Source organism: Buteo buteo, chromosome 12 (assembly GCF_964188355.1).
Source record: "Buteo buteo chromosome 12, bButBut1.hap1.1, whole genome shotgun sequence".
Lineage (NCBI taxonomy): Eukaryota > Metazoa > Chordata > Aves > Accipitriformes > Accipitridae > Buteo > Buteo buteo.
In genome coordinates, this window is record NC_134182.1 from 37,541,832 (window position 1) to 37,566,130 (window position 24,299).

The following is a 24,299-nucleotide window of genomic DNA, read 5'->3' on the forward strand; positions in this document are numbered from 1 at the left end:
CTCCTTCACGCTTCCAGGCTGCAGAGCCTCTTCCATTTACCTCTCAATGAGGTGTAGTTCCTGTATTAAACAGCACAAGCTGTTTAAGCAAAAGGCAGCTGCAGTAACCGCTTTGTACGGGTCCGAAGGAGGGAGCTCAGGAGAGCTCCCTCGGACGTGGACGCGTGGGTGCTCGACGGCCAGATCTTGTGCGCGTGGGGGCTGAGACAGCCCCTTCTGCCTGGCTTGTGCCGAGGGGCACCCTGCTCTACCCACGCAGCAGCCACAGAGCCTGCACGCCTGCGCTGGCACCCCAGGTAGGTTCACAGCCGCCATCCTCAACGCGTCCAGCTCCTGGCTTCGGAGGGCAGCAAGTCTTTGCAGGCCCTCGGGAGCACAGCAGCCCGTGCCTGCCCGCCGTGGTGAACAGGGCTGGCCTGTGCTCCCATCCTGGCTCCTCAGCCGAGCCGTGCTGTGCCAAGAGTCTCCCGCTCGTCTCCGAGCAGGATGCGTGGCTGTGGCTGCAAGCTGTCGGGCTTGACACGCTGCTGGTTTGCGTGACACGTGCCCTTTCCTTGCAAAGGGTGCTTGGTGAGGGGCTGGCACTGGTGCGGGGGGAACAGTGGATGCTGCTGTTGCACAGCTTCTGCTTCCCTGGCAGGACTGGAGCCAGGTTTCCCAGGCGCGATACCTCTTTAAGAAACAGACCGACTCTTTCTCTCTCCTGGTTGGTTTTTTTTTTTTTTTTTTTTTTTTTGCAAATACCTTAGTTTTTGTTGGAATTTGTCCACAGGGAAATGAGGGCTGCACGGTCCAGTCCAGGTTCTCAGAAACATCTGCAACCTTGGAAAAACCGCTCAGGAACGCTTGGGCCTCCCAGAGCTGCCCTGGCCCCGGTGGTGCCCGGTGTGCCAGGCGGCCGATGGGCTCCCTGGCACGACCCCGCACGGCTCGACCCTCCCTCGAGGGAAGCAGCCGCCGGGACTTATATGGGGCGCGCTCGGTCGCCCAAGTGGCCCCCGCCGGTCGCCCACGGCACCTTTCCGGCACCCCGTCGGGCCAGCGCTTGCAGGTGGCGCGGGGAAGCCCCCGCTGCGCCAGCCCGGCTGGGCAGAGCCGTCGGGGCCGCGCCGGGGGCCGTCCTGGAACCGCCGCGGACCCCCCCCCCCCCCCCCAGCGCCCGTACCGGGACGGGGGGGGGTGCGCGGAGCTGCCGGCCGGCCGCTGAGGCTCGGCGCCGTCGGGGCCCGCCCGGGCGGAGCGGGGCGGGGCCGTCCGGGCCGGGTTTAGTCAGGATTGGCTCCCGGGGCGGTTGATTGACACCGGCGGGCGAGCGCGCGGCGGGCGGCGCTTCTCTGATTGGCTGCCGGGGGGCTCACAAACCCGCGGCGCGGCGCGGCGGGGCCAGACCGGGGCCGGGGCCGGGGCGGCGGAGGCTGAGCCTGAGCCTGAGGGAGCGGGCGGCTCGGCTCGGCTCCGCTCCGCTCCGCTCCGCTCGGCGGCTGCCGGCGCCCGGCGTGGGGGCCGAGGTGGGTGGGTGGGTTGGGGGGCGTCCGCCGGCAGCGGGCATCGAGCGAGGGGCAGCGGGAAGGGCCCCCGGGGGGGCGGTCGGCTCCGTCGGGGCCACCGTCGGCGGGTGAGGCGATGGGCAGCGTGCGGGGGCCCCGCGGGGCCGGTCTGCGGGCGCTGGTGTCGCTGGCCGCCGGGCTGTTGGCGTGCGGCGGGGCCAGCGAGTACGACTACGTGAGCTACCAGTCCGACCTGGGCCCTTACCCGGGTGGGCGCTTCTACGCCAAGCCCCACCAGTGCGTGGCCATCCCCGCCGACCTGCGGCTCTGCCACAGCGTGGGCTACGACAAGATGGTGCTGCCCAACCTGCTGGACCACGAGACCATGGCCGAGGTGAAGCACCAGGCGAGCAGCTGGGTGCCGCTGCTCAACAAGAACTGCCACATGGGCACCCAGGTCTTCCTCTGCTCCCTTTTTGCCCCCGTCTGCCTGGACCGGCCGGTCTACCCGTGCCGCTGGCTCTGCGAGGCCGTGCGCGACTCCTGCGAGCCCGTCATGCAGTTCTTTGGTTTCTTCTGGCCCGAGATGCTCAAGTGCGACCAGTTTCCCCAGGACGACGTCTGCATCGCCATGACGGCTCCCAACGCCACCGAAGTCTCCAGGCCCAAAGGTAAGGTGTGACCAGGGGCTGCAGCCCTGCTCCTGCCGCTTTTGTCTGAGCTGATGGGGCAGGCGTCAGCCCAGGAGGGGCCGTGTGGGACCGAAGGGAGTCTTGCAGCAGGAGGAGGCTCACCTGAACTTTGCTTCTTGGCAGCAGTCCTCCTCCAGCCTCCGAGCACTCTGCGAGTACTCCTGTCCCGAGGAAGGCAGGACACCCCGCCAGCTCCTTGCCTCTGCCCCCAAAGCCGAGCCTGGGGGCAGACGGTGCTGGGGCATGGCGGGTGCGTGACTGCTCCGATCCCCGCACTGGCACCAGGGCTGGGCTTAAGCCCCTGGTGGACCAGGGCTCCGACCCTCCATCCTCCAGGTGCCGCACCACCCTGGCAGCGGTTTCTCTCCCAAGCCTGACTCCAGCAGGGCTGTTCTTGGCAGCAATAGGACGTGTGGTCCCCCATGGCAGAAAGGGCTGCCTGACTGGAGTAAACAGTGACGGTAATCCTGGTGGGGTACCCTGTTTCCCAAGCAGTCCAGGGGCAAGAGGCTGAGCAGCCAGTGGCTGCACGTGCAGTGGAAATCTAGCCCTGCCTTCTCAGGTGAGCTGTGTGCTGGCAAGGGGGCAAGACACTTATCAAGAAACAACTGGGCAAAGCGGACGTGGTTCTTGTTTGTTTCCATTACGTGCGACAGGTCTGTCTGGTGCCACACTGGCTTGTTTGTGCGAGTTGCAATGAGTCCAGCTTGTTGCTGAGAACTTTTGAAATCAATAAGTATCCTGGTGTTGCTTCGGTATTCTGCATCAGAGTACTTTGAAAGGCTGGCAGAAGGGATATTTGTAGAGGGAGAAGGCAGAGGGCTGTAGAAGACTGCAATGCTTTCCTGTGTCCGGAGCTTCATTGAAAGGGATGGGCGCTCCTGGTTTCACAGCAGGATAGTGCAGGCACTCGGGAGGAACTCGGGGACGGGGGAGCTGTGCATGGGGCTGAGCTGTGGCTTCTGCGCTGTGTCCGGAGCTCATCTGGAGGGAAGGTCGCCCTGTGCAGTGGCCGCTGGTGTGCAGTTACCTTTACAGACAAAGGCTTTATGTTGTGCTTGGCTGGGAGCCCCCGCCCAGCCTGCCGGGGACTGTGCGGTGTTTTCTCCCGCTCATCCCAGCGGGACTCCTGCTTCAGGGAGCCCTTCAGTTACAGGGAGGAAGGGAGCGCATCCTGCAGCAGAGGGGTGACACTCTGGGGGTGTTCCCAGAAGCCAGCGTGGGGGCACACAGAGGGCAGCAGAGAGCGATGGTTTGAGCAGGATGGGGCAGTTGCTGCTGGGGGTGGGCAGGGAGGGACACCTGAGCTCGACACCCGCCGGAGCTGTACAGGGAACCTCTGTCGTGTCTCGGCAGTGGCATCCAGAGGCAGGTGGGGTGTGAAGTGTGTGCCAGTGCTGGGGGGGTGAGGTTTGGCTGCTCTTGCTCCCGGGCACCCAGCCTCTCCCTGTGCGGCACCAACGGCAGTGCAGTCACTCTGGCTTCCTCGCTGTGGCATGAGCTTACTGATGTGATTGCTGGAGGAAGCTCTTTGTTTTCCAGGAAGGCTCTAAAGTCATCTGTCCTGTGTGAACCTAGACCCTTGGTCAAGACCGCAGTTGCGTCCTGTGTTGCGGGTACAAAGGTCGCTTTTATTCCCCAGGGATTTGCAGCCAAGAATGCTCCTGGAGCAGCTGGGTCTGAGCTGCTTGCCGTAGAGCTGCCCCTTCCAAGGTCCGAAACAGAGTTTGAGCTGTTTGCAGGTCATTAATTTTAGAGACGTTAATGACCCAAGACCTGGTAACGGTCTTCTAGATGAGCAGCATCTGCTAAGTTTTCCCTTGTGTAGTTTAACAACTAACTTTCTGATCACCTTTCAGACCTGTCTTGAGAGCAGTATTGGGGTGGGATGTTACTGCTTTCTTTTGGTGCTGCTAATGTGCCCATCAGAACAGTATTTGGGCACCTTGCTGTTGTTCACAGGCATCGCTAAATTGACTTTATTACAAGGAATTACAGCAGCTCAGGTTTGAGTCCTTTGTGCACCTATTGCTGATCCTGTTTGGGGTGCAGAGAGGCCTCATTCTGCACAAACTTTAGGGTTTATGAACTTGTTCTTTGAGCGAACTGTAAATAGGAGCTGGGTGAGTATTGCAAGGAAGTATTACAGCCACTCAGATAAACCACTGTCTGCTAAATGGCTTTGCAAAACTTATGTCCCAAGCGCTTTTAAATGAGCAATTTGTTTGCAAGGATGTTTATGGAAAGTAAGTCTTTAAAATTATTGTGCAAATGTGAACTCTCTTCAGCATTCAGTGGAAAAGTATAAGCAGCCATCTTCACATCCCCCAGCTGCTTGAAAGTATTTCAAGAGGAAACTCTTGCATGTGCTGTATCTGAGCCGCAGCAGCTCCAGAGGTGTCAGGCCGAGCTCCCTGTGCCCATTGCACTTTCCTGTGAGGGGATGAGCAATCTTGCTAGAAAACGCTTCTTCAAGGTGAGAAGCCCAGGCTCCCTGGTAATCTGCTGGGCTGGACCTGCTGCCCTTAGGTGCACCAGCTTTCATGGCGTTAACGCTGGTTTGTGGCAGAGGGATCTGGCTTGTGTTCTCCTATGAATCACCTTTGGTTGGTGAAGATCTGCGTGCCGCTTACGCTGTGTGCTGGGATACTCTTGCCCCAAACAGCTTAGAGTGAACAGAGCAAACTTAAAGTTAATTGTGACCACTGCCGTAACGTAAACCAATGCGGCGAGGTCTCCGGCACTGGTGCTCCTGCTCCCACGCTCTGGAGAAGGTCCGCGAGCGGTCTCCAGTGATGGCAGGGGTCGGACCTGGCGACCTGCGCGGTGCTTTGTCCATCGGCTGCTGGCACTGCCACCGCGTGCAGACGAGGGGTCCCTCTGGGTGAGCACGCTTGTGGTGCTGTGGTTCAGCCCTTGCCCCCAAATGTCCCGGATCCTTCCCTCTGCCCAGGGCTCTGCCGCGGGAGACCCTGTCCGCAGTTTCTGTGCATTTTTGGCGAGCGCCAGCTCCTGGAGCCCCTTCGGTCTCGGGCACTGGGGTGTGTTTCCTGTTGATTCAAAGAGGGTCAGAACCCAGCAGTGTCCCCCCTTTTCTCTGGGCACTAGTAAGAACGAGCCCTTTCAGTATTTTTCCCCATTAACACCTCGAAATTGGAATTTGTTTCTGCCTCTCAAAGAGCTGACCTGCTGAATTCCTTTCTCCTTAAGCACGAGGCGGTAAAGCCTGCAGGCCCACAGGATGCATCAGGGGAGTTGCAGATTAATATAGCATTACACATTCCTTCTCCTGCCCCTGGAGTAAGCTGGCTCTAAAGCCAAGCATTAGAAAATGGTCAACAGGGAAAAAGCGAGCTGGAAGCAGGCTAAGCTTGTGCTTGGAGTAGAGTTGTCAACTGCAGATGGGTCCCAGCTGAACTGTGGCAGGTTAGGAGACGGGCGACTGTGCTCGATACTGCGAGCCGTGGCGGGGTGCCGCGGGGTGCAGTCTGGCCCGGCATGTGCCGGCATGGCTGCCGCTGGACCGCCGCAGTGGGGACCGCCTGAGGCAGGAGGAACCGAATCATGGCTGGGCTTCTTGTTGGCTCCTTCAGCCTGGGATCGTGTGGGAAGGGGAAGGTGAGGTGCTGGGCAGCGCTGTGGGCTGGAGGACGTTGGCCATGATGCCTCGGGAGGGCAGGCAGTTTTGGGATAGCTGTGGCTCCATGAAGCAGCAGTTTTCCTGGGGCACAGAGCTGTGCGGGAGCTGGTCAGGCCCCTGCTACTTGTGTTCCTGACCTTGGCATGATGGGGTATCCCGTAGGAGAGGAGCATTTCCCTTCCCCTCGGCATGGGATAGTCTCAGGCACGTCCGTGCTGCAATGGGGCTTCGGGAGGCAGGGCTGGAGGATGCTCCCTGCATGTGGAGCTGCCTGGCACTGGAGCAAGCTCTGGGTGCCCGCTTGCCAGGCCACGGGGGTCCTCCCAGCATGGGGTGGCATGCCGGGGTCTTTACCCTAGCACAGGGATTCGGCAGCCTGGCAGTGGGATGCGTGTGCGTGTGAGGCCACTGCTCGTGCTGCGCCGCATGGCTGGCAGCACTTGCCCTGCCTGGGGCGTCAGCAGAGCCACAGGGGAATGTCCTCTCCATGGCGAGAGGGCTGGCAGGACGTGGCCGGCAGATGTGCGCTGTGTTCCCGGTGGGAAGGGGACGGACGTGCTGCCCCACAGAAGGAGCTGCCCAGGGTGGCTGCGGTGACTCCAGCCCGCGCGGGATGGCTGCTGGCTCTGGGCCCTCGCCGTAGAGAGACAAGGGTCCCTGCCACCATGGGTGTGCCGGAGCAGTCCCGGGGGCTGCCTTAGCGCAGCTAAAACAAGGAACAATGACTCTTATTTTCCATTTTTGTGTTTTGTTTTTTTTTTTCTTTGTTTGCCTGGAAAGTTCGTAGGCTGGACACAGCGGTGGCTTTCACATTGTTTGTCTGGCCCGCGTAGGCTCGGCCAGTCTCCTAGTGTGCACTTTGGCTGCTGAGGCACATTGAAGTGCTTTGCACACTGGGTTGGTTGGAGATGAGCTAATGCATGGCAGGTACCCCCTCTCGTTCCTGAGGGTGGTCCCCAGCGCAGTAACTAACTCTTGGCACTGCAGCAGAGACAGACCGCTGGGGCTGTCACCCTCCTACGAGCATCCCCTCTCCCTCATCATGAGCTCATTAAATGTGTAGCCTGGATGGAAATATTCTGACTGCTGATTTTAAAAATAGTTTTGGAGACGTCATCGCATCCCCAAAGGCTGGCTTCTGCCTGTGTCAGTCTAAGTTAAGACAGTAAAAGTGACAATTGCATGTTAGGGTTTTGGAAAAGGAAGTTACCCAGATGATGGGCAGCTCTCATGGGTACCGAGGTACTGGGAGTGGGACTGTTAAGTCGACTGTTGGGTGCTGTGAAGGTTGCCTTGTGACTTGCACGTCGGGACAATTGGAAGGCCAGTTGCTCTCCATGTGTGATTAATAAAGACATGGTGCACGACCCCAGGAATTAGCATTTGGCACAGAACAGATTTGGGGGGGGCGAGAGGGGAAGAACAAGCCACAGAAAACAAATGTCTCGCCTGAAACCCTGTGGGGCATCTGTGACTGAGGAGACTCAACTCTGTGGTCGGCACGGGTCGTGGCCATGCCTCCCTCACCAGCCGTTCTGGCTCTGCACCCCTCTTGCCGGGAGACGTCTCTGTTTTTTCTGTCCAGCAACGCTGTGCATTTTGCCGGCCTGGCTGAGGGCTGGGGCGAGCACTCTGTCTGCACGCAGGGACCAGCAGATGTTTCACTGCAGCACCGTCCTCGAGAATAACTCCCTTGTGTGGGAAAGAGCCCTCCGTTCTGCTGGACCAGAAACAGAAGCAGCATCTCCCAGCTCAGTAAATTCATCCGCCAGTAGCACAAATCTGCGTCTGTGCTGCTGGGTGGTCTCTGCTCCGGCTGGAGATGGGAACATGGAAACAGATTTTTATTCTCTGGGTGAAGTGAGCTTTCCTCCCAGGATGGATCCCAATGAAATCTCCTGGGCTGGTGTTCCCCAAGAGGAGGATGTTGGCCGCTGTCAGTGGCTGGTGAGCTGAGCTTGCTCTCTTTTGCTGGAGCCATGAGGCTGCCCTGCAGGCAAAAAAAAAACCCCAAAAGATAAGATGTCTGCTCTTGGGGTTGCGCTGGAGGGGCTTCTGGAGGCAGGGAGCGGGGAGGCGCATGTGAGAGCTGTGCAGGTCCATCACCAACCAGTGCCACCCCGGGGCAGGGTGGGAGGGAGGCAGGAGAGGGGCTTGCCATACGATGCATGGGCAGCCTGTGAGGTGGTCCCCTGTGAGCTGGGTCATACCAGTCCCGAACTTGCCTGCCTGGCTCCGTGGTGGCTCTTGGCTGGGGCAGCCCCTCGGTGCGTGAGCCATCCCCTGGGCACCGTCCTCCTGCTGTGCCGGGCTTTGGGCACCACGTGCCCACCTTGGCATGCCGTGTGGAGGGAACGTCAGTGGGCTGCGGGCCATGCCCCATGGCGAGTGGCTCCCCTCAGCTAAGTGCCTGGCCCTGAAAACCCCTCTCCTTGCCAGCACTGTCCTCTTGCTCTTGGCAGCTGCCTACCCCTGCCCGTGCCTGGCCTTGGGGCTGCTGGCAGCACTGCAGTGGGGCTGGCAGGAGGCTGCCCGCAGCCAGCACTGCCCTGTGAGCTGGTAGACAGCTCCTGACCCCCAGCAGGTTGTCATCCCACAGGGCTGGGACCTGGGACCCCATGGCAGGGTGCCTGGGGGCATGCTCCCCTTGAGGGCAGAGGTCTGACAGCCCGGGCAGCCTGGCTCTGCGGTGCTTCTTGAGCCGGCTCCTCACCACCTCTTCTCCTTTTGCCAGGAACGACCGTGTGTCCCCCTTGCGACAACGAGATGAAGTCAGAGGCCATCGTGGAGCACCTGTGTGCCAGCGAGTTTGGTAAGAAGGGGTGCTGGGGGCGCGGGGGGGGCTTCCCTGGGGGGCACAAGGGCAGTGTGGCTCCTGTGTGGGCCGGATCCTGGACCACTGTGTTTTCCTGCCTGCCCCGAGAGCGGTGTGGCCAGCGGTGCGGCCGGTGTGGCCGCGTTGCCTGTGGGCAGCCGCAGTCCTTCCCCGAGGCGAGTGTGCCTCTAGATGTCAGTGTCGGTGCGCAGAGGCGGCCGCTGGGACAGGATGGAACTGGACTGGACGTGTCCGGGACGTGTCCGGGACGTGTCCAGCTCCTGCAGTCAAGCACACCCAGGTACCAGGACAGCCAGGGTTGGGACAGCGGGGTCCTGGCGGCAGTACCTGTACTCCTGCATCACCCTGGCTGCGGTGCTGAGCATCTCTCCCTCCCGCCTGGCAACATGCCGCCTGGGGACGAGGCTCCCGCGCGCGGGATCACCCGCCGAAGCAGCGGTGCTGCAGGCGGTGAGGCCCCGCTGCGAGCAGAGAACCAGATGGTGTTGGTCTGGAGTCTGGGGCTGGGGCAGAAGTGGCAGTGCCTGTTCTTTGGTGAGCTTGGTGGGGCTCGTAACTTAAGCCTGGTGTTCCTGCGCTCTTGCGTGCTTGCAGGAATGATGTGTGGCATGGACTCTTACTCTGCTTACAGTCATGAAGGGGCAAAGCAGCTTCCTCCTTCCCCCAGACTGCTTGTACCGCTGGGTTTCTTTTTAGCAGAGTTATGTTGCTCTTGTCAAGTCTAGGTGTAATAACCCAAAGCCAGTCCTTGTCTAGCTAGGGCCAAGCAGTGAGCTTAAAAAATGCAGAGCTACTTGAAAGCTGTGTCCTAAATATATTATGACTGAGTAAGTGAGTCAGACAATCATAGGTAAACAGAACTTCATTTAAAAAAAAAGTATCGCAGGGAGAAATATTAGCTTTCTCAGATCAAACCCAGAATTAACTGGTTTTGACATCCTTGCTGGTGTATGTAACTTGCCCGGAAGGTTATTAAAGGCATATTGAACAAGGTGTGCATTCCTCGGGGATTAGCACTTGAATGTGCCCTGTGCCAGAGCGCACTATGCAATCCCAAACCTGCTCTGCATGCTGGCGTATTACCCTTTCTGCTGGAAATGAATTCTCAACTCTCCTGCAGATTTGGTATGCCAGAAGTCCTAAGTTCAGCGCAGACTTTTTCTAACAGGGAAAAGCATCGGCAGGAACACCCATGTAATAGTTTCCCAGGAATGCCGGGTACTTCTAGCTGAGTCGGGTAATGGACGCGCAAATTTGGTATGGCAGCCTGGCTGGGGAGTGGGACGTGCTGTTCACCGGACTGTTGGGCTGAGCGCTCAGAGGTGGGTGAGCCCGAGCACCCTGAGCTCTGCCCCAGGCAGGCATGAGATGAGAGATGAACAGGAGCTGTCCCTGCCCCACTGCACCCATGGGGAGAGACTGGAGGGAGCTTCCCAGCTGGTGGGGAGCGAGTGAGCGGCCTCTGGAACCGGCGCACCTGGTTTGGGCAGGGACCGTGTGCCCGGGTTGGCGGTGACACAGAGGCATCGCCCCAGTACAGGCACTCTGGGATTGGGGACCACTATCCTGGAGAAGGAGTGAGGGGCACTGGCGGGTTGCTGCAATACCTGTTGCCTCCCTGGAGGCGAGCGAGGAGCAAGCCGAGGTGGTGTCCCGCTGGTGGGCAAGTGCTGGGAAGGGAAATACAAGTTTAACCGCATGCTTGTCATCAGCCTCTGCCGCTAAATATCCTCCCCGTGCTCTGGGACAGTTACACAACGGGGAGCAGAGGCCAAACCAGAAGTATTCACAGCCTCGGCGGAGCGGCTTGAGACATTGACTTGCCCACAGAGTAAGTTAGTTATTGGGAAATTTTGTGGTGACAGCGTCCAGAGGATGGAAATATTTCTTGGCAGGCAGCTCCCTGGGTAGGGCTGCGGCAAGTGGCCAGATATAGTGTTACCATGCACCGCGAGCAGCAGAGGAGCAGCAAGTAGAGGAGACCTCAGTCCCAGTGCCTACCCCCAATCAATCCAAAATGGTTGCAAAGGTTTTCACAGGAGCCTTCCTCCTGCTGTGGTTTGGAGTGGTGAGGATGGGTCCCCGTTCCCAGGCCAGCCATGCTGTGTCCCAGCAGGGAGGGAGAGAAATGGGAGCCAGCTCTGCAGGCTTGGCTCACCCAGAGGAGCTCCGCTCTGCTGGAGGGGCTGAAGGTGGCCCTATCTGCCATGTCGGGGAGCTCGGTGGTGTCACTGAGTGCCCTGTGCCCACATCCAGGTGACAGCAGCTCGCACAAACACGGCTAGATTTGAAACAGCTCGTGTGAGCCCTTGGGATCGCTTTAGTTGTAATGTCAGGTGTCGTAACTGCATTGGCATGTCCACCTGACTCGCCCAGATCACCATGTTTTTCCAGCCTTTTATAAAGTCGTTTGTTTTCTCTGCCAAATCAGTCTGACGGTTTTTCTGACCATTGCAAGGAATTTGGGATCATTCTTTGTTCTGTGGACCAGCACAACTCCAACATGTAACTTTTTAAACATGTCAGAGCTCTTGCTGATGCTGAGGTTGCTCCCATTCCTCCTCCTTCCCACTCCTGCTTTCTCTTTTTGTCTCAGAAAGAGGTTTTTCATTTGAAAACAAGATGACCTCCCTATTATAGAAAAGTCCAAAGGCAGCTGAGCAGGACACAGTGAACCATCACTCACGTGTGAACCATCACTCTGTCTTCGCAGTGGAAAGCTGGTCGTGTCTTGGATATAACTTGATTCCCCTGTTCCTCCCTGTCACCAGACTCAATCACGGTGGGAAGCTCCCTTGCATGGGTTTTCAGTGGTGTAGGTTTCACACAGCTGCCTTTGGTGTTTTCTTCCTTCTGTCATTGTGTTTTTCCTCCCCATCCAGGAGGGTCCTGGGTGCATGTAGCACTGCCTCCAGATGTGCCCAGTCGGTAGCCAGCTGGGGAGCTGGAGCAAGGGAAGAGATGCGATGCAGGTCTTACCTGTGCCCTACAAGGGAAGGCAGAGCAGGGTGCTCCTGGGGATGTCTCAGCTGTGGAGAGCAGCCAGCGGAGGAGATAGCGACTTCAGGAAGTTTTCTCAAAGCACAGTGCGTGGCCCTTGGATCTTTGTTTAGTCTTGGGTGGTTACTGTCATGGGGTGATTTCTCAAGGAGAGCTGTTTATCTGGCACTAAAATAAACTCCCAGTCCTTCGGACTGAGATTTCTCATGCACATCCACCAAGGTAAACACTGGCAGCTGACAGGTTACAGATCCTCATCAAAGCCAGAAACGTACAATAAATGTTTAAACTAACGTGTGCTGCACCGGGCAACTGTTGGTGGGTCCTGCACTGATTCCTGCAGTAACGTGACTTTGGGTTTCGCCTACATCCCAGTGGCTCGTTACAGACAAGATGCGAGGAGCACTTTGCCCGCCACTGATGCGTGGCTGTGCCAGGGTGGGAGGTGGCTGTGTAACAGCCCTGGGAGTGGTGTTGGTCTCAAGAACAGAGAAGGAAGAGAGCTGCATCCAGCTGTGAACACAGGAAGACTGTAAAGAAAAGGGACCTTTCTTCCCTGGCCCAGGAGAGGGCCTTGGACAAGATGCTGGGGCTCGGAGTGGTGCCAGGAGACTGCTAGCTTTGTGGGCCAGCAGGACTCTGGGTTTGCATTTGTATGAGCAGTGGTGAATGTGTGCTCCTGGGTGCTGATTTGAGGCAGCTCCACTCCCTGCTGGGCTGCCAGCAGCTTGGCAGCTCCTCTGAGAGGAGGATGGCTTTGGGGCGGCAGCATGTCTTGCTGTCCACACGGCTCTGGCCAGGGCTCGCCATGCGATAGCCGCGCAGTGGGAGCGGTGTGCGTGCTCCCGTAACGCTGGCGAAGCGGTAGGCGCTGCCTGCCTGCTGCTGTGGCCGTCCTGCCTGTAGGCAGAGGGGACCTGGGTCGGCACTGCAGGAGGCACTTGGAGATTAGCTTCTCCTTTATTTCAGCAGCATACAGGAGCTGCCTGCTCTCTTCTCCACCCTAGCCCTCTCCTTGGAAGCACCAGCCAAATGCCCCCAGGAAAGGGAGAACGTTTTTGACCCAGCATCCCAGCATCGCACCTGGTTTGCTGCCGATTCGGTTGCCCTAGCAGCAGTCCCCCATCCCTGTGGTGCGTGGCAAGGTCCTGTCGCGCCTTTGGCCGTGTGTGAGTGCTGCTCCACATCTGCCTGCCCGGGTGCCAAGGCTGGGAGCAGGCAGCAGAAACATTGCCCACGGCTTGGAGCGGGGCTGCGGGAGCGCAGAGCCGAGGGTGTCAGCGAGTGGTGCGGGGACCCTTGCCTGGGGCACAGACCAGCTCGGGGTGCTGGGCCAGGTACGCGTGGGCTGATTGCAGTTTAGATTTTGGTGCAGCTCTGGTGTGCTGGGGGCAGCGATGGATGCAAGACGAAGCGTGAGATCGCTCTCCCGTGCCCCCGCAGCCGCCTCCCCCAGCCTCCCTGGGCTGCAGCCAGGGTTTGTTTCTTCCTCCTCGTGCAGGCTGGGCTGGCCCTGGAGTTCATTCCTCTCTCTGTTTCTCTTGGTGATTTTATTTATTGTTTCTGCCCTTTCTCGGGGGTCTGAGGGGATCCTGCTGAATGGGCTCTCGCTGCACTGGAGACTGCAGTACAATCAATACATGCTGTTTATTTTGTCCGGTGACTGACAGCTCCTTGCCTGCAGCCTTCTCCTGTTACAGCCCTAATGTGTCTTCTGGCAGGTTTCCTCCTTCTGAGTGATTTCTAAAGGAAGGAGCAATGAGGCTGAAGGAACAGCAGAGCTTTCCCTTCTCTCACGTTCCCTTCCCTGCCCCTGAGGTGCTGCAGTGGGGCCCCTGCCCATGCAGGCAGGAGAACAGCAGAGACCACGTCCCAGTCCCAGGCTCCTGCATGCTGGAAAAGAGGGGTCGGAGGTGCCTGTGGGGGGCACAGTCATGGTGGGGGGTGTGTGGTGGTGGATGGTGAGCAGGGTGCAGGGGCTCGTGAGTCTCAGCCTGCGGCCACCCCGGTACAGCGCAGTCCTCAGAGACACAGAGAGGGTGCCTGAGCCCTGGTGCTGGTGTCAGGGAAGGAGGATGCTTTGCTCTCAGGCTGTACTAATGCGGTGCTCCCGGTTTGCCTGGGAGACTTGTGTTTCTTTTTTCCCCATGCTGGATGTGGGACTGGAAAGCTGGAGCTGTAGCGACATTGATAGGAATTGTTTCAAGTGATGAAACGTGAGTTGTGCTTTGTCAGGCTGGACCCCAACCAGCTCTGCAGGGCCTTTGCTGCTCTTGGAGCTGCTGCTGCCAAGAGTAATTTCACTCCAAGTGAGCAAACACTTTCATATACCCTGTTTCATATTAGTAGAAATAAAAAAAGACACTTTTATATTTCCAGCCCTCCCTACTCTCTCTGCGTTAGAGATAGCAGAGCTATGCTACCATCTGATACGAGCCGTTTGTAGTTGGGGCCAAATTCGTGGCTTGGTCTAACGGGGGAGCATCACCCCAGGCTGGGGTCTGACCCTCTGCTAATGGGAGCTGTGGCTGGTGATGGGGCAGCTGCGGATCCGGAGCCGCTGCTGTCCTTCTCGCATGTCCTCCCTCGGCATCCCAGAGTTGGAGCAATCCAGAGGGAAGTGCAAGGTGGCTTCGGTCTGCAGGAGAGGAGGACCTTGGCGGGGAAAAGGCTGCCCATGCTGGCCTTCTCTTCCCGAGTCTGATGGTTGCTGGTGGTGTGGTCCTGCTGGATGATGACTTGGGAGAAGGATGCTGCGGTGTAGCGCTGGGAGCAAGGATGCTGAGGGAAAGCTGGTTGTAGCTGCCGGCTGATGCGTGCAGTCTCTTGCAGGAGTCTCTGCACTGTTCAAGGGTGATGCAGCTATGTCTAATTCTCATGCTGGCAGCTCGCTGTGGTGGTGGGCAGGGTCTGGTGAGAGGGTCCGTGCCTGTGTTGGGTGTTCTGTGCTGGCTTTCCTGGCCGTGGCAAAATGCTGACAAGTGGCTCGTGCCTGGGCAGACATCAGCTTCTTGACATGGGAGCTGAGCAAGGGCAAGTGTGGGTTTAGCACCCCGGGAGGATTTCTGCTGTTGTAAACACAACATGGCTGAGAGCTGTTGAGTCCCAAATTAAATCCTGAAATCTGCCTTTGTTGTGTTTTGTTTTTTGCCTCCCAGCCTGAGTAATGCTTTCACTTCTGTGTTTTCTGGGAAGAGCCTTTGAAGTGGGCGGCTGGACGCTTGCTTGCGCTAGAGGTCTCCTGCCATGACTCGCCTGCAAGCAGACGTACTGGCAGCGCTCACAGGGAGGATGTTTTGGGACCACGTACGGCACAAAAAGTAGAACCTCTCCCTGTGCTGTGGAGGAGTCCCCCTCTGCTCTGAATGCCATCAGCTGTATGGGCTGAGGGGAGCGGAGCAGAGACCCTCCCACTTGGCCAGTCCCGCATGATGGGGAGGGTCATCCCTGTCCCCATCCCTGTGGGAATGGATATCCCAGAGGGGTGTGGAGCATCCCTGGGGATGCTGCTCACCTCCCGCCCCAGCATTCAGGGGCTGCAGTCCCATCACCATGCTGCGCCAGATCCGGCACTGTGTCTCGGCAGTGCTGGCAATGTTGCAAGCAGACCTGAGACAATGCCTGGCTGGAAAGGGCCTCCCTGGTTTTATGGGTGGTCCTGGCTGCAGCCGGGATGGCAGAGAACGGGGCTCCTCTGCCATCACCTCTCTTGTGGTATGGCCGGGACTTGGCTCCTGGTCCCACTGGTGCTCCCATTCACAGGAAAGTTCATGGTCTCTCCGCAGCCCCTGAGGCTGCAGTTGGTCTACGGACGCTGGCAGTGGAGGGAGCGAGGGCCTTTCTGTGTGAGGGCATCAGCCAGCATCTTCAGGAATACGGTGGACACTTCAATTAACAGGAGCTTGGGTGAAAGTGGAAGGTGTTGAGTGCGTTAGGTGAGGAGGTGCGGTTGCAATTGAGGGAGGGAGCACGGGTTTGATGAGAGGTTGTGCTGGAACGTGTGTGTATCTTGTGAGAACGAAGGGGAAGATGGGCTTGTGGCTGCTGTGCTTCCTCTGCAGCGACGCAGAGCCACTGCAGCGTGTGGGCTGGGGTGGGTTGATGCTGCAGCTGATGCTGGGGCAGTCCTGCAGCCATGGTGCAGGCAGGCTGCAGCTGCAGGGCTGGGAAGGCTGCACACACTTGCGTGCTGTGAATAACCCTCCAGCTCTCTTCCTGGGGTCGGCTCCCTCCTGGCAGCGACGGCTGAAGATTTAGTCTGTGCGAGGAAGCGCATCCTGGGGTCTCGGAGGCAATTTCGGCTCTTCTGCTCGGTGCTGAGACAGATTTGGTGTGGTGCGGGGGGGGGAGAGCGGAAAGGCCAGGGCTCCCAGGGAGGAAGCTGTTTGCTTTGGCAGCTCATCCGATCCTGGAGCCAAGACTCAATCTGTCCCACTCGGGCCTTTCTCCTCTGCCTGCTCGCTGCTGGGGCGGAGGTGTTCCCAGGGCCAGGGGGATGCCAGGCGAGCTGCAGCAGTGGCAAGTCACAGGATGGTCCCCCCCTGCCAAATCCTTTATGTTTTAGGAAAGCCACAAGCCGAGGGGCTGCCTCCCGCTGTGTGGTGTTGTGCTCTCGGAGCTGGGTGTGCAGCTGGGAACGAATGTGCCCTCAGGCGTTGCTTTTCTGATGTGCGTGGAAAATGCCAGTGCTGCGTTTCTGGCCCCACTGCTGTGAAACGTGGCTTTTGTGCCCCGGAGTCTCGCCCAGAAAGCAGGTCTGAGCTTTAGGAACACGGCCCAAGTAGGGGAGCAAGGGGGGACTGGGGAGCCAGGTCGCTGGCAGAGGGGTGAAAACTGAGCAGTGAGTATGATGCCTTTTGTTTTTTTTCACTCGTGTGACTGCTTAGTCCACAGCAAGGCAGCTGAAAGTTGGTGGTCCATGAGCCAGGCTGCATTTTACCTGCGTAGCACTGCAAACTCCCTCTGTTGCTGATGACAAGAAGGGCATCATCGCTGGGAAGAGCAGAGTCCTACACAAACTATTTGCACCCCTGGTCAGCCTCTTGCTGGTCCTCCTCGGTGTTACCTGATCTTGGCTCTTTGCACGATTGAGGTTTGGATGAGTTTTTAGTTCACGTCTGGGTTTATGGCTCACCTGTGCAGCTCCCATGCTCCCTGAACTTGCTTCGCTGGCAACAGATACCTGATGTTGTGCAGGGAAGGGAGAGCTGTGAGCTCCCACGGCACAGGATTACCAGACCCTCTTTGTCTTCCACAGACTATGATACTTGGAGTAGAACAGCACCTCTGCTAGCTGCCAGATTGTTTTCTTCCTCTAGCAATAAGGATCTAAAGTTGCAGTGATCACAGCAAAGCAATTTGCAAACAAGCCATTTTGAAAAAGTCTCTTGTTACTGATATTATACCATTCCTCCTGCACTGGCAACCACTGTGCTTAGTGCAAGAGTTCAAAGGCAGGACGGATAAAGAAATCAAGGCTCACATTGAGGGATGCTGCTGCTGCTGCCCAGTTAATGTCATGGAGCTTAGAGCTGCCTGGAAACAACTTGCTTCATTTTCCAGATTTGTTGCAAATTGATCTAGTTCAGCGTCTTTAGCTCCTTAAAGCTTGAGTCTCTTTAGCTTCTTAAACATCCTGAATTTGGAAAACAGATGGAATGAAAATTTCACTTAGGTTTCCAGCCCTGGATTACTTTCTTGTACAGTAACAGTATAACACGACAGGGCTTTTGGCAAACTCAGCAGGCGTTTTTGGCACACGGGCAGATAAATACCATTACTCCTGTTGCCAGTGCAGTGGCTGGGAGCATAAGGGTAATACAGAGAGACTCTGCTGCCTTCTCAGGATTGTCATCGCGCTGTCCTACTGCCATTTGTGTCTGGAACGGTGAGCAGAGCTGCCGTCCAGAAAGCAATGTGTGTTCATTGCTACAAGTTCCAGCAGAGCAAGACTTCAAGGAACGATGCTGCGGGGACCCGTCTCCCTGCCAGAGCCAGAGGCTTCTGCATGCCGTCTGCTGCACATGCTCCGCGAGTCAAATGAGAAGGGACAGCAGACAATTAATCACCTATCCAAGCACTGTTTATCTGCAGCTCTGAAGTAAACTCCCAAATGATGGAAATATGTTAGTAATTTTTAGCCATATGTGCTTTTCCCCAAAAAAGAGGCAGAGCCAAATGGCACAGAAGTGATACTTTAATGTACAACACGTTTTCATCATTTTTCCCATGTATACTAAATTCCTCTTCATGGTCATGGCAAAGGAACATTAATGTTTTTTTTTTTTATTTGGGTTGCGATTAACTCGGCAAAATGCTGAACCCAAAGAGGAAAATATTTTCCGTGGAAGTTGTATCAGATTAACTCCTGTTCTCCTGGGGAAGGTGCAGGCGTGTGGCTGCTCCGTGTGGCTCTGCCTCCTGCGCGCGGGTCCTGTAGACACGGCTGTTTGCCAGGGGCCTTCACTGCTCGAATATAGAGATGTTCAGTGCTTGGAAACTTGTTTCATGGGCACCAGAGGGCCAGGAGTGACTGCAAACAAATGCTTGAGAAGCCAAGTTGACCTTTTAAATGGCCCTTTCAAGAGTCTCTTCATGCATCTAGAGCTGGGAAATTACCTTGTTTACTCAGCTAACGTTTTGCTAGCAAAGAGCGTATTGCCGGCTGAACAAGTCTCCCTCTCAAATAAAAAGCGCCCGGCGTGCTTTGCTGAGGGGAAGGGAGACAGAGACGTCAGTGTTTTACCTTGATGCTCTCCTGGGCGCGGGGATGGCTCTGCTTCAGGCACGAAAGTTTTCGTGTCGTGGTCAGCGGGCCAAGTCATTGCTGGGGTGATGCCGCGGAGGGGGGAGCAGGGGGATGCAGGGGCAGTGGTGCGGGTTGCTGGGTGTCTGCGGCTGGGCAGGGTGCTGTTGCCGTCCTGGGGTGGGGGTGCCAGTGTCCCTTCACCCCCCCGCCTTGCTTAGCAAAGGCTTTGTGCCAGCGAAGGCTGCTCAGGAGTTGTTTTGTTTTTCCCCTCTCTCTGGCTTGTTTTTCAGCTCTTAAGATGACCATAAAGGAAGTGAAGAAGGAGAACGGGGACAAGATGATCGTCCCGCGGAAGAGGAAAGCGCTGAAGCTGGGGCCCATCCGCAAGAAGAACCTGAAGAAGCTGGTGCTGTTCCTGAAGAATGGGGCTGACTGTCCCTGCCATCAGCTGGACAACCTCGGCCACTACTTCCTCATCATGGGCCGCCAGGTGAAGACCCAGTACCTGTTGACGGCCATCTACAAGTGGGACAAGAAGAACAAAGAGTTCAAGAAGTTCATGAAGAAGATGAAGTCTCCCGACTGCCCGACGTTTCCGTCCGTCTTCAAGTGATGCGGTGGGCGGCGGGAGAGCCGCCGCCTGGACCTCGCGCAGCCCAGCATGGCGGCTCGGTCTCGCTCCTCTGCAGCGGGGATGCTGGAGCCGAGCCCTCCTGCTCCTCCCTCATGCTCCTCGGAGCTTCCCTCGCCAACCCCAGCCCTCCCACCTCCCTGCTGCCGGCATTTGCCCGATCGCCTGGGCGTGCGAGAGTGATGCGCATGCACCAAACAGTCGCCGAGGTCACACGCCATTTACATCCGCAATATCCAAAGACCTGTTGCTGTATGGATAGGTACATTCATTTAAATAGCAGCTATCAGGGCAAGCAGAGGGGTGCGAAGTTATGTCAAGAGATTACATGCTTGCAGAAAGGACCCTTGTGACCACGTTACTCCCATCTTCATGGCTGCAGGATCGCCCTAATTTAATTCCTGTTTGAACCAGAGCCAGCCAATTAGAAAAACATCCCATCCTCACCATAAAAGTCAATAAATGAGTAGTGGAGAACCCGTTACAATCTCTGATAAAACCTCCTAATAGCTAATTGTCCTCACTGTAAAAAAAAACAACCGACATTGTAGTCTAAACCTGCTTAGTTTAAGCCTTAACCCTGGGGTCCTTGTGATACCTTGTTTGGCTGGATTGGGGAGCCATCCCTTACCAGCATCTCTTGTAATGTCTCACTGGGATGCCTGCCCTGGCCTCTGCCGCGCCGAGCCGAGCCGGCTGAGCCCCTCGAGCCTGGCGCTGTGCTGCTCCTTCTCCAGCCTTTGGGTCCCTTGGGTCCCTGCCTGGTTCGATGGTGCGGCAGCTCTGCCGCGACCGCGAGGCCAGTGGCGGAGGGTGGGCTGCCTCCACCGGTGCCTCCGGCCTCGCTTGGACCCCCGGCCGCAGCAGGGTTCAGCTGAGCATCCCCCGCATTCATCGTGCCTCCCGCATCAGCCTTCCATGGCAGAGTTCCTGTGCATGCGTGGCCGGTGCTGCTTGTGCCCAGATGTGTAATTCCATTTTAGCCACATGCAAACATGTACCGTTTGCTGGCCAGGGACTCCTGGTCGGGAGAGAGCTCACGGCCAGCTCCTCCAGCTTGTGTCACCCCCTAACTTGACCAGTGATATTTTTATAGTTTCTTCAGGCTGCTGGCAAAATACCAGATTGCAGAAGGCCGAGGACTTGTCCCTATGGAGCGCCACGGGAAATGCATCGTCTCCATCTTTCCCTCTTTGCAGTCGCTGTGGGACCTATCAGTTTCTAGGTTTTTGTCTGTTTGATGTGTGACAACTTGGCTTTGTATCACTCTGGGTTTTTTTTTCCCTAATCAAAATGTCATGTTAGTATGAGGTCAAATAGTTTATGAAAGAAAAGAATATTGCATCCAAATGATTACATCTATCGACCAAGCTGAAACTCATTATTCAGTTAATTGGACAAGTTCTCTTTTCCATAGACTCGTATTGCTCCATATTAATTATACCATCCTGCTTCCATTCAGTATTCTCATCAATCACGATTACTCTAAGAGAATGAATATCTTGCGATCTGAGATAATTGTGTTGTATTGCAGTTAAGTGAAATAACAAATCCTCATTTTTGAGGTTTAAACCAACCCCACTCAAAGCTGGTAAATTCATTATTCTTTAGCTCGGGAGTGCTGTTTATTCCCCACGTGGGGATGGAGCCGTGGACTTGATTGTAGAAGAATTCCGTGAAGAAGCCAGGCGCACTGGGGAATGATGTTTCACGGCTAACAGAGAGATGGATTTAGGACGTGAACTCTGTAGAAAGTCCCACTAGGTTGTCTTAGACCACCATTTGTAGTAGTGTTGTTTCTTTGATGCAAAATTAATCACTGTAGATAATGTGCTTTATCAGTGAATTAAAGAAATAAATAAACCGTGGGCTTCAACATCACACATTGATGAGGTGAAATGATGGGGAAGGCTGGCAAATCCAGCCTTGTCAGAAACAGGTCGTGGCCCGGAGTCGGGACACGTTGAGCTGAAGGGCCGGTTATCTTGAAGCACCCACAGTGACGGCGCCCGGTGAAACCCTGCAGGGCCCGGGACAGGGACCCTCCATCCCCACCGGCTTTCCTTCCGCAGCCGAGCAGCAACATGGAAGAGGGATTGCTTGTGCGCGAGAGAGAGATGCTTAAACCTTTAATTGGGCTGGGGTTTTCATGCCATCACCCAGGCTGCTGCTGGGTGCCCTGCCGGCCACCTCTACAAACCTGCTGTGTACCGGGCTGTTGATTTACTAGTTTTAAAATACATAGTTCAGTAGGAAGCATCAAATTGAAGAGCAAACTAGATCACAGGTGCTTAAAGCCACTTTCAGCCCTTGGCAGCCTTTGCTGCTCAGAAAGCCTGCTTTCCACCAGCAGATCTTGAGCCTGCAAGCCTAGATCCAGAGGCAGGTGAAGCCAGCAGGGCAGTGGGCTCTTTTCCTTTCCAGTACAGAGCATGAAACAATGTACGTGAGTTCGATAACACCACTAGTGCTTTTTTTCTGCACAAGTAGTCCAGAAAAACTAGTAGCACGAGTGATGCATTTTGCTCTTTGTGACCGTTTCGTGCATCGTCTCACGGACTTGGCCCAGCCTGCCGGGAGCCCCCGCAGCGCACGAGGAGCGACGGTCCTGGACCGGGATGCGTGGCAGACGTCCTGGGAGGACTGTGCGATCCTTCGGACTGTGTCCCGCGGCTGAAGAAACCCCACAACTCGGAGCTACCCGCGGGAAGAACAAATTATCACTGTAATTACCTACTTAAAGCATAATATAATTGTATGTTACTAGTTGTTCTATCAGTTACTTCAAACACCCTTCTGACCCTGTATGTTTGTCCTTGAAAAGCTGATCAGAGCTGCTGAGCAGATTGGAATGTTGCATTTCAGACGTGGTATTTTGGACATTTCCATGTACCTGGAAAGTAACTTCACCATTCTCTTGCCAAACTGCTCTGTGATCTGCCAGCCATTCCTGCGTGGATCCAGCGGGTAGACTGACCGGTCGTCACTCTGCTTCCCCCTTGCCCTCTTGGTATGTGGAGGCTTTGGATAAAAATAACAGCATTAATAGAAATGCGTTTGATGTAACATCATGTTGTAGGCAGTTAAGGTATCTTTACATTTTGGTTTAATGTTATTTTAGATATAGTTAATTTAGAAAAGTGTGGCAGATGAGAGGGGACTGGTTTTCTGTTTGGAAGTTTTGAGAAAATGTAAAAGACCAGTGAAAATCAGCACTGTAGAGAACAGCCTTCTCTGGGCAGCGAACAAAAGCATGAGGCTTCTCATTACCGTAGCTGGCATGATTTTTTTATTTCTGTGAATATTCTTACACCTTTTAAAGGCTGACAGATAAAACAATTAGCAGCATGAAGGCTAATGCAGCTCTTGCTCTAGAAAAGAAATCTGGTGCGCAAGCTAATGTCTGGAAATAGGAGCTTTTTCCCTGTCCTGTTACTTCAGGGGGAGCTTGGTTGCGATGAGAAGGTTTGGTGGGTGATACTGTGAAATTGCCACCGCATGGAAAGGTGGACATGGAGTCAGTAGGAGAGAGGTACCGAAACACCAGCACCAGGAGGAGATCCTGTGCACGCTGATAAGTTTGGAAGAAAATAGAGCGTGATGTTTGCGGTGTGCATTGCCCGGCCCCGGTGAGCGCTCCCCCTGCAGAGGCACGGACGTGCGCTGCGTGTTGAGGTGACTGCTGCACTGGCAAAGCAGAAGCAGATCCATTTCCAAGAGAAGAGGCTTTCAGAGAAAATGTCCAGCAAGTTTCACGCTCCCCAGAATACATCTGTCTCCTTTAGGAAACGTTAATTAGTTAATTGCGGTTGATGCGTTGAGGGCGACAGATAACACGGGGGTGTCTGGCCATTGATGCACGCTGGCAAGCTGCGATGGACGGGCAGGAGCCAGCCTTGGCTTGGGGCTGCTTGCCCGGGACCCCTCAAGCCCCCACCGTGCCTTAGTTTGCTCCGCCGAGCGCACCGGAGAACCCCCAGCACCAGCGGGTGTAATTCAGGCCCGCAGTGACAAGCTTGACTCTGCAAAATCGGTGTCAGCTTCCACCTCTCTGACGTGTATAAAAGTTCAGATGCTGTGAACATGTTCAGTGCTCTTGTTTTTTAACCAACAAATTTCAGCAGTGTGTTCACGTTACATTATTTTAGCAGTTGTTGTTGATGTTATGACTTACATTTATTTTCAAGTCTAATATCGGTTCCTTTTTTTTTAATGCTTTTTCTTCCATGTATCAATATTCACTTAACTAAAATTGCTGAATTAATCAATTACAATGTGATTCCCCTACTCCCCCTTTTTATAAAAAGATGTTTTCTAACCTGCGTCGGTGCTTTTGAGGGTTGCTGCAGGGTGACTGGTTTGAGGGTGTGCTGGGGTGAGCCAGACCCCAGGAGGCTGGTGGTGGTCCCGCGGGGGTGCGTATGCTGCCTGCTCACAGCGGCGATGCTCTGGGCATGTGTCGTGGTTTAACCCCAGCCAGCAACTAAGCACCACGCAGCCGCTCGCTCACTTCACCCCCACCCGGTGGGATGGGCGAGAGAATCAGGGAAAAAAAAGTAAAATTCGTGGGTTGAGACAAGAACAGTTTAATAGGACAGAAAGGAGGAAAATAGTAATGGTAATAATAAAATGATAATACTAATAAAAGGATTGGAATATACAAAACAAGTGATGCAGAATGCAATTGCTCACCACTCACCAACTGATGCCCAGTTAGTTCCCGAGCAGTGATCACCCCTCTGGCCAACCACCCCCAGTTTATCTACTGGGCATGACATCCCATGGTCTGGAATACCCTTTTGGCCAGTTGGGGCCAGCTGCCCTGGCTGTGTCCCCTCCCAACTCCTTGTGCCCCTCCAGCCTTATTGCTGGCTGGGCATCAGAAGCTGAAAAATCCTTGACTTAGTCTAAACGCTACTGAGCAACAACTGAAAACATCAGTGTGTTATCAACATTGTTCTCATACTAAATCCAAAACATAACACTATACCAGCTGCTAGAAAGAAAATTAACCCCATCCCAGCCAAAACCAGGACAGCGTGACACCAGCATTATTTGTCACACAGGTGGCAAGATCGAGACTATTGGTCCTGTCCAGGGAAATCCCCATGCAAGCTTTTTGGCATGTTCTGCTCTTGCATTCAGCTCAGTTGCCTTTTCAGTATAATACGATTTACACAAGGAAAGCTTTGGCCATTCAGCCCTTCTCGTTATTGTCCTGTTCTCTTTGGCTTCTTGCCAGTGAAAAGTATTGGGACTTCACTC

At 55.7% G+C, this 24,299-nt stretch overlaps 1 protein-coding gene across 1 annotated transcript; it reads left to right on the top strand.

Moving 5' to 3' along the window:
* The first annotated feature begins 1,623 nt into the window (after positions 1-1,623).
* On the top strand, positions 1,624-24,299 carry SFRP1 (secreted frizzled related protein 1). The gene is made up of 3 exons (XM_075043417.1): positions 1,624-2,158; positions 8,554-8,631; positions 18,694-24,299. Exons 1-3 carry the CDS (start codon positions 1,624-1,626, stop codon positions 19,014-19,016), a joined length of 936 nt encoding a protein of 311 aa, XP_074899518.1. The 3' UTR covers positions 19,017-24,299.